Source organism: Pygoscelis adeliae, unplaced genomic scaffold (genome assembly GCF_000699105.1).
Source record: "Pygoscelis adeliae isolate BGI_AS28 unplaced genomic scaffold, ASM69910v1 Scaffold202, whole genome shotgun sequence".
NCBI classification, from domain to species: Eukaryota; Metazoa; Chordata; class Aves; order Sphenisciformes; family Spheniscidae; genus Pygoscelis; species Pygoscelis adeliae.
The window spans coordinates 2,221,256-2,231,170 of record NW_008824544.1 but is presented as its reverse complement, the minus strand read 5'-3'; the positions used below and the strand labels follow the sequence as shown (position 1 = coordinate 2,231,170).

Here is a 9,915-nt window from a genome sequence, read left to right as displayed (position 1 = left end):
CATACATTCCAGTCATAACATACACAATGGCTTGCCCAATGGTAATAATCATCCCAAATACTAAAACAAGAGAGAAAGCAAATCCTTTAAAAAAATCTGCCAAAATCACCTACCAAAGAAATCTCACATCTAGTATCACTTAGGCAGGCTGCTTTCCCCAAGAATAAAAATATGCTTATTAATTTTAATTGGAACAGTGCTCACATTTCTGAGCTCCATTGAACAAGGCTCTGTCTTTTGGAGTATCACCAACTTCAATGATCTTCGCTCCAGCTAGCAGCTGCATGATCAGACCAGATGTCACAATGGGTGAGATACCTAATTCCATCAAAGTACCTAAACAGGAAGAAAAATTAATACAATTGCCATACAAACATCTCTGCTAAAGAGTTATACTCGTAGAATATTAGGTCTGTTGAAAGGTTTCTGACCTATAAGGAACATTTTTCATAACGCTTCAAATGTATATTCCAGTACAGGTATGACCAAAACCTGACCAAGTTGAAGATGTCCCTGCCCACGGCAGGGGGGTTGGACTAGATGACCTTTAGAGGTCCCTTCCAACCCAAACTATTCTATGGTTCTATGAAAACAAAGACCGTTATCTCCTCACAAAAGAAGGCTGCTGTGTTAAAATCTGTAATTTTGAAGGCAGCACGAGAAACCTATGTAGCTTTTCACTTGAAATATTTTTTGTGAAACGATGCTAACACTTAAGGACAGCGCACACTGAAGCTCAGCTTTTTGGCATATTGTATCAAGGAACCTTTCACTGGAAAGCACCTTGTCCCTGCTTGTTTACTCTGTCAGTGCTTCGACTGTCCCATTTTCCAAAAGTTTAATTTTGAAGACCACAAGGAAGATGCCGCAGATCCACAGTGGCTGATAACGCCTCTCTTGGAATCACTGACTCTAGTTAAGAGCACAGAAATTTAAGATTAAACTAGTTCTTAACAAAACAAACGCATGTCATTAAAGATGCTCTACTCTGCCAATTCACCTACTGGCGCAATGTCACCGAGGTCTCAGCTTCCAACTGTATACAACTCAAACAGGGGGATATAACTTCATAAAACACTACTGCTGCAGCACATAGGTGTATATTCCAGAAAACCTGCCTGGTTTTCCCTCCCAATCACTTCATCTGGTGTAATAAAAACTGGGGCATCGCTCACTTTGCCTGCATCCTCAGACTGATGCACCTGCAACACCAGAAGTACCACCTGATACTCTAATTTAGAAATATTCTCAGCAAGGTCTTGTTCAAGTACCAACACCTGCTTGACTTATATTATAATGCGGTATGGGAGCAGAACTGAATGTACACAAAGCAATTAAACTCAGGAAAATAGCGCGCCTCTTGCCTGTACAATAAATTCTCCCATCTCAATACAGAAACATTCTTCCACATCATCTTTTTGGAGCAACAGCATTATAAAGAGATTACTTTTTGAAATTTAATTTGTCCTTCAGCTAATACCAGGAAATTTTCTCCTATCTGAAGACGTTGAAAGCTTAAAAAACCAAAACGTTGAAAATCTGGATGAAAATTAAGAAACTAGAACTACCAAGTAATAAAACTTTCCACATTTCCCAAGCTGGAACCTTAAAGAAAAAAATTTGGGTAAGGACACATTTTACAAGTTCAATATTCAATTAAGCCAGATCAAATTACTTCATCACCATCCTTTACATGGCCACTCAAGGGATATAAATAACGCACATTTTTTCTGATATTAAGTCACAATATCCACCAGAGAGATTCAGAAGAGAATCAGCTTACAATTCTTTTCAGTTCTGTACATTTAAGTGGAACTCTGCTCTCACGTGTAGTACAGTGGTGTTCCATCATAAAATTACCAAGAAAATTATTAAATAAAAAACTGTTTAGCCACTGCAGACTTGTAAAGTCTCAACAAGAACCAGTGACAGGGAAAGCATGGTCTGTAAGGTCATATGGAAGGTGAAAAGAAGTGGAAACAGTGTATCTGTAGCTGATCAGCCTAGAAGCCTATCTGTCCTCACACCCCATCTCTGAAAGGGGCCCCTTTTTGGGGGGAAGTATCATTCTGTATTTCCCTTTTCCCATATATCAGTCATTTATTCAGAACCTGTTTCTGGCAGCTTCTGCCAGTAATTTATTCAGAAACTTTCAGTTACACATACCGCTTAATAATACCATCGGCTGCCCCTTCCCTCTTACAGCGTAAGGAAAAAGTGACTATCCGTTCCCTATCCACTTTTTTCCCAGAGATGAAGACTTAAAAGACATTTGGGATACGTACATTTCATGCCAAAGAATCCTTATTTTTTAGGATCTCTTTCTGTAGATTGATATCTACATTAGATTCTCCCTGGTGCCTTTTCCCGAGTGATTTTTTTAGTTACGCTATATCCTTTGTGGCATGGTATATTAGAACTGTGTGCAATATTCAATTTGTGGCCCCTTACAGATTTGTACAGACATTTCTTCTGATCTTTTCAAGCAGTTCTTAAGCCATTAGGTCTTCCCTTTTATCCCACAATAGCTGAATTTCCTGAAGAGCCTTTAATAAGTAATCTGAATTTAACAAAGGGTTTTTGAGCACCTCCCGTATTGTCTGGAGTCTTCTTTTCATTTCTGCCTAACTACCAGAGTCCTCATTTCTACTTTTTAAAAATTTTAAGCGTTATCGCACAATTATTTTTTCTTTTTTTTTTTTTTAGTGTTTTCCCTGCTACCAAAATGTAAAATGTGAAAGCGTTAAAGTCATTATTATAATGTGGCTCTTTCATATTTGCATCCTACAGTCTAGTACTGTGTAAAATATCATGTCATCTCTCATGGAAATCTCTGCTTCTCCAACAGCAAGAAAATTAGGATGTCAAAAGCTTTAGTCTTTACCTCACATCCTCCAATGACATCTACTCCGTTGACTTAGGCGTAAACTAACTTTCCCACTCAGGCTTTTTGTTCTACATTCTGCAGTAGAGTTTGAAACAGCTAACTTATTTACCTTAATTTATTATCTTCACTGGTGTGACAAAATTTGCCATTCTTAAATAATTTGTACCTTCACATTAGAGGGTTCCACTGATTTTCTTTCTTCCAGCCAATTTTCCATGATTCAGAGGTCAGCGTCCCCATTTAGAGTCATGCATGCCAGGTCACCCCTCTTAAGTTTTAGACTTCTAGCATTAGTTTAAGTCTTCTTATACATTTGGTTGGGATCCACTTGCCTATTCTAAAATAAGTTTGTTTGGCTTTGCTAAACTATAAGCCTAATCATCTCTGCCCTTAGTTTTCCCACCTATAAAATTACTCACCCATAATTTTGCCAAAATATTATGAGGCGTAACTGACTTGCACACATAAGGTATTTTCTAGTCAACACTCTCATACTGCACGTTAGTGCCATTCGTTAAGTGGTGGGGCAGAAGATTCCCTGTCCTATATATTAATCAGAAAGAAACTGCTCTACAATTTGAAACAGAATCATCCCAAAACTTGAGACTCAAGATTAATCTCATCTGCACATCAAAGGAAACCCCATTCCCAAGATGAAGTACTCCTCAAGTATCAGTGAATTTTAATTACATCTGTGTCAAGAACTTTACAAAGTGTTTCAACATGACATCTGGGTTGTATGAAATTTAACAGCCAACCATTTTTCTCCTGGTCTGTTTATACCGCTACAAAACAGAGAAAGGAATAATCTACTAACCTCTGTTTGATGCAAGAATGACTCGCATCCAATAGAACGGATCTGCAGAATCTGATGACATGATTCCAAACAAAGGTATCTGTCAAAGTGCACAGCGGTGTTAAGCAGATATACAAAGAAAGCTTGCATTAATCCAAAAATCTTAACGTGCAATGATTCAACTGTTATACTGTTTAATATAATTTATTCCAACTTTTTTTTTAATTAAACCAGAGCATACAATAACAGATATACTGACACCATCTATTTTAATCCTCCAACTGGGGTATGACTCAGAGGACTAAACTATGTAAACTAACACCCTTCTACAGGAAAAAGCAGAAACCCCTAAAGAGAAGAGTCAGTGCACATAAACCAGATTACTAAAGTTGAAGATGTAAATGCCCAATGTATGCGGTTCTGGAGTACTACAACCCCCCAACAGAACCGAAAAAGCATAAAATAAATAGGTTAGCCCCCACAAATCAGTAACAGAACAGGGAAAAATATTAGATGATATTCCATTATTTATTTCATCAAAATGTTTGCAGCAATTTTTAGTTAAGGGGGTAGGGGGGGGCCAACTGTAGCAAAACATCTTTGAGAAGACAGAAGAAAGCAGGTTTTTTGTTGTGGTTTTTTTTTAATGGAATGTCTTTTCAGTACAAATTAAAGATATAGCATAAACTACAATGTAAGTATCTTCCTCCAGCAAGTTTAAATATTCAAATTCTACAGCTGGGAATATGTTTCAAAATATCCCATATGGAACTGTCAAAGTTAGCCAAATTTATACAGAACCTCCAACATTCTATACATCAGTACTAAGGGGTTTTAAGCTCTTTAAAACTCTTCTTAATCCCAGAAACAGTAGACGAGGAACCCAGGCAATCTTACAGATGAATTCCTGAAAACTCTAGGCTGCACCATCTGATTTCCTATTCAACTACTGTAATCTTTTGTATAGATTCAGAATCTTAATTATGCATGTATCCAGCAGCCAGGAAACACAGATAAACTACATGTTCTTCTAGCTCTAGTATCATTCCCGCCTCCTCCTTCCAAAAAAACAGGTAGGTACAAGAGCTGGGTTTTAGCCTTTCAACAGTCCTTCAGAGGTGTAAACAAAAATTATTAAACTACTGCTCCAGAGTCTGGAATGGGTAAGTTAATAAATATAACCTAAAAAGCCTGATTCTGAAGGTGTACCGTTCATTTTAAATGTTCTAAGAGGTCTAAAAGTTCTAAAAAATATATATCAAGTAATACATATGGATTCTCATTTTCTGCAATATCTAAGTATTCTTTAAAAAAAAAAACAAAACCAACCAAAAACAAAAACATTATCTGTTTACAACCCAGGTACAGGTTCCAGAAACTCCTGCAACTATGAGTAATAAAGATCACATAAATGTTTACAAAGACCTGTGTTTTGGAGGGGTTTTAGCTAACATCTTTGCCAGTATATTCACAAAAAAACAAGTTCTAACTGTCAACTTAAACACCTCAGAAAAACATTTTTCTGCTACCTTTACTACCCATCAGCTTGTTCAAGAGGAATCAGGTAAAAACAGTCACTTTATTTCACTTTCAAACTTGTTACTGCTAAAATTTAAATTTAGCTATGAACAGAGGGTAAAGAATGCATGATACTGCTCAGTTTGTTTAGACTACTCAATGAATAATTAGCTTGGCTGTTTACTCTGCAGCCAGTATCATCGTTCGATAGGACCTTTCATATAAAAAGAAAAAACGTTATATATTTTAGACTAAATAGAAAGCATTAATTTCTGTAAACATATACAGTCAATAATAAAGACTGTTTCAGAGAATCAGGTTTCTTTAACTGAACTTTAAATACTTAACCATAAAAATACGTAACTGAAACTGGTAGGTCAACATGAAACAAGAACTTCTCACACTTTTAGCATTCTATTTTAGATGTACAGAACGCACATTTTCTGAAACACAGAAACCATCAATACCTACCTGGCAGCATACTAAGAAAATGAAGAGCGTGATAGCCGTCCATAGTACCTTCTCTCTGAACTGGATCTACAGAACGGATTGTAGAGATTAATGTGTTCATTGTATGTAGAATTTTCACTGTACTCTCACATTAGTACTAAATGCTCTATCATTCAGAATTACACATGAAGATACTGAACTAGAAGGCATCGTTTCCGATTAGAATTTATTTTTAATATGATTTCAGATTTTATAGAGACAGTCAGTCATGGGCTTCTGTGTAGTCAAAGAAAATTTATATGGGATGTGGCAGAGACTGTAGCTGACGTTCAATCAGTAGAATATATTTTATATATAGTATCCTAATATAGTGGGTATTTACAGAAAAGCAACAGTATGGCTAAAAACATGGACATACCAGAGCAAACATGAAAGATTAACGCAAAAAAATTATCTTTGGTGATTAGTGCTCTAGCCTTCAGCAGATTGGAGGCACTGTTTTGCACGGCTGGAAGTTACTAAACTAAAGCACTATGAAGTTTTTAAAGAGATTTAACTGCTGTGAAGACAAGTGATAAAAAAGAACCATGAGTTTTGGATAGCAATTCAAAATATTTAGAGTTAAGTTCTTCAAAGGGTGTTAGAGGAATCTTAAATTCACCATTATGTTCATGGACACAGACCACAAAATCATTTTTAAAGACTCTTTTTTTCCCTCTAAAATATTTTTATCGATGTAGATTATATATTACTTTAAAAAGAATGTCAGATCAACAACGATTAGTCACTAATACATTGAAGAGAATCTCAGGGTCACAACATTTGAGGCAACTGTAACCAGTGCCAGGTGCAAGAAGAGAAGAATCGCAAGATTTAAGTTTGAACCAGAGGATTACTCAAAGCATGCGATAAAAGAAATGCACTTGAAGAGACCAGAGAGAGCTAAGATGCAGCGTTATGTTCAAGTTCCCGCCTCTCCTCCATGGACCGTAAACATTAGGGGAAGTGTGTGCACAAGAGTACAGCAGCTACTAAAACGTGACATGAGCTAACATGTAAGATAGATACAGCAGATATACTAGCTTTCTGCCTCCAACCACTGAATCTGCCTGTAGAGAAGTAACAAGAAAAAGGATTAGTGCCTGGTTTTGTAGGTACTGAACACCCACAAATGAGAAACTACAAACCAACACAGCAGCATGGCTTCTCAAGCAAAAGAAAACCCAGAGAGTAGTCTATACCTTTGTAAGTGAAAAACATGTACTTACTCAGAAGCAAAATAATCCCAGTAATTTGTTTACTGATACTGCCTCACTCTTTTAAAAAAGAGGCCAGATGCTAAAAATACTTACAGTACAAAGTTAAAAGAAGAAAAATAGTGACAGCAGTAAATAAATCCAAACAGTATCTTGTGTTAGACTTTATGCAGTGTTGACCCACTTTACCAGTACAGACTTCTAAAAAGAAAAATGCTTAACCAAATTGTCTCTGCAGCCCAAGAGTTAACCTTAGCTTGTGAGGTATCAGCCAAGCTCTACAATTGCTCTGGCTCTCCCTGTAACTGTGGTGAATATGAGCATTAGAGAAATTCTGCATCACCCAAATCACAGTTATCCACAAGGAAAACAGTCGCTATGATTCAAAAAGACAAAAAAGAAAAAGGAGGCATCTGAGTCCATATGCCAGGAACAGCAGAATACAGACTGGTATCAAAATATTCCAGCCACAAATGGTAACAAGCACAGGGACAGTACATCTCCTCATCTGATCAGATTCAGTTGGACATTTTATTCCTTTGACATTTTTCTTAAAACTTGTGAAAATGAAGGGATTTAAGCATCATCTTCTTTGTGTTCTGAACAGTGTGTTCTACTTAGAAAATCTGTGCATATGAGGGAAATACGAACCGATACTACTAACTACAAAAAGTAGCAATCACTTCTGTTAATCAAGTTGGCCAAAACACAAAAGCAACACTTTCTAGTGACAGAAAAAGCCCATTTCCCTCGTCAACGATAATGGCAAAAAGATTCAGTGAGAGTCCAACTGAATCAAAACTTCATCTTCACTTAACAATCAATACAAGTTTAGAGAAAACAGATTTCTTTTTCTGTTTTATCTTCATTTCTAGTCCTGGCCTTAACTAACCCACTAAAGCCATTACTAATGATGTCTGCCAGCAACAGCTTGCAAGAAAACAATAAACAACAAAGAATTACAGTTGTACAGAATGACCTAGGCCACTTGATAGACTACACACAAGCAAGGAACATAACTTAAAATGGTCAAAGGGCTCCTCAGTCTAGGAAAGATGTTCCAAATTATATTTTCACTTCAAATTTGTACAAAGCTGGCAACTGGCAGTCATTGCCTAGACAGTGACCTAGATCGTAATAAAGACAAAGTGACCCAAATAGCGAGGACAGGAATCTCGGCAACTCCTCTGGGCATCCTTCATCTGCTGATGGAGGACATGGGCCGATCAAGCCCCTCTTCCTCTCTGGCAAATAGAAAGGGAGGTGGAAAAAAACCAAGAGAAAAATCACAACTGCCCATGAGCTTTACAGAAACATCACTACCTGTAGATTTGTCTTAGCTTCCTCTTCCCATCCACTTCACTAGACAAAAATGGGATAGATGTAACCAACTAATCACTGATATACCATAAATCAGCACCAGAAGATTGCACTAAGGTTCACCGCTGCAGAAACAAAGATGGGTACCTTCCACCCAGATCTGGTGCATCCAAATCTTAGCACAGGGTCTGGCTCTGGAGACTTCTGCTCTGAAGATGCCTTTATCTGTCTGAAATAATTTGTTTGGAAACCTGTCCCAAGAGGGAAAGATGCTGGAAAGCAACAAGGAAAGACAGATGGAGCAAAGAGCCAGGGGATAAATCCCAACCTTTTTAAAAATCAATTCCAGAGGCGAATAATTAGCAGTTTTTACTATATCTTCTCCATTCAATCCAGCAGGCTCAGCTATGGTTACTGGCACAAACATCTCTGCAGCCAGTCCTAACCTTTGGGAATCTCTCATCAACAAAAAAGGATTCTCTCTGATGGTGTCATGTTCCCAGCTATGCATTTCCTTTTAAGAATATAAAAATCAACATTTAACTCTTAAGGAATTTTCATGCCAGTCATGACAATGAATATTAGGTAAATTTGTTACTCGAATTGGAACCTTTGTCACCGAGGCGATACGTGCTTGCTTGAGTTTTGGAAATAAAAAACGGGCAGGGTTCTTTTTTTTTGACAAGGTAGGCCTCTTTCTGATCTGTAGACATTAACTAATTTTAATCTAGAAAATGTGCTGAGAAATTGAAGGAGTTTCTAGGGCTAGGGAAATAGAGAGATCAGCTGTAAATGAACTCAGTTCACTGATTTCAGAACCAAGAAAAGCGTCACATCCAGGAGGCGAACAGGGAGCAATTACCTGAACTACATCACAGATCACTTTCCCACTTCATCAAGGTGAATCACAGCTAATATTTTGTGGGAAATGAAGAACTAAATTTGTGGTTCCCGAATTACAGCGCAAGCCTTTTCAAAGTAATATATAAGCCAGCTCAAAGCCCGGAGTTGTGACCAGTACTCAAAGACAACAGTGGTATCCACAGGGGGAAAAAAAAAAGCTTGAAAACTCTGTTCTAGTATATTAAAATAGATCAAATCATACGGAGCTGAAACTAAATAAAATTAGTCTAAAGGTGAGACTTTTTTTTTAAGAATTAGTTAGCATAATTACCAAGTGGAACAACGTATCAGAAGGCTGTTAAGGATTCATCATCATGGTAATCTTTTACCCTAACATGGATTCCCCCTCCTCCAAAGAATACGTCCTATTTTAAGGTCCACTGTCTGTATTTATATTGGAGCGTGGACTGGAATATCACAATATGATCTCATCCGTGAGCCAATAAAAGTAAGAACATAACGTGGCACTCACTTTTCTTTCCGGTTTCTGGATTTCAGGTAACACTGCACAGAATGGCTTAATAACTTCTAAAAATTTTACTGTTCCAGAAAAAACAAACACAGACACACAAAAGAAGAGAGAAAAATATATTAATGAAACTTTATGAATTTATAAAACTTCATATAACTGTATTTATCTTCTAGATGAAAAAATAAAGTGTAAGTAACACTTTATAAGTGAATTATTTCATCAACGCACACTCTAATTCAGTGTCTGAAAACTAATGCTCTCTTCTTGAAACACTTGAAAACAGGGCAAAAATGTGAAAGATAATTCTGTTCCA

The 9,915-nt window shown here is 37.0% G+C and overlaps 1 protein-coding gene across 1 annotated transcript in view; it reads right to left on the bottom strand.

The window, feature by feature from the left end:
* SEC61A2 (Sec61 alpha 2 subunit (S. cerevisiae)) overlaps window positions 1–9,680 on the bottom strand; it is a gene marked incomplete at its 5' end in the record, with an annotated part of 14,766 nt that extends 5,086 nt beyond the window's left edge. The window contains 5 exons of the mRNA XM_009321772.1: window positions 1–60; window positions 205–336; window positions 3,705–3,783; window positions 5,673–5,738; window positions 9,603–9,680. The exon at window positions 1–60 is cut by the window's left edge and continues 44 nt beyond it. Coding sequence (XP_009320047.1) covers window positions 1–60; window positions 205–336; window positions 3,705–3,783; window positions 5,673–5,738; window positions 9,603–9,680 — 415 coding nt within the window. The remainder of the gene's footprint in view (window positions 61–204; window positions 337–3,704; window positions 3,784–5,672; window positions 5,739–9,602) is intronic.
* Window positions 9,681–9,915: the final 235 nt, after the last annotated feature.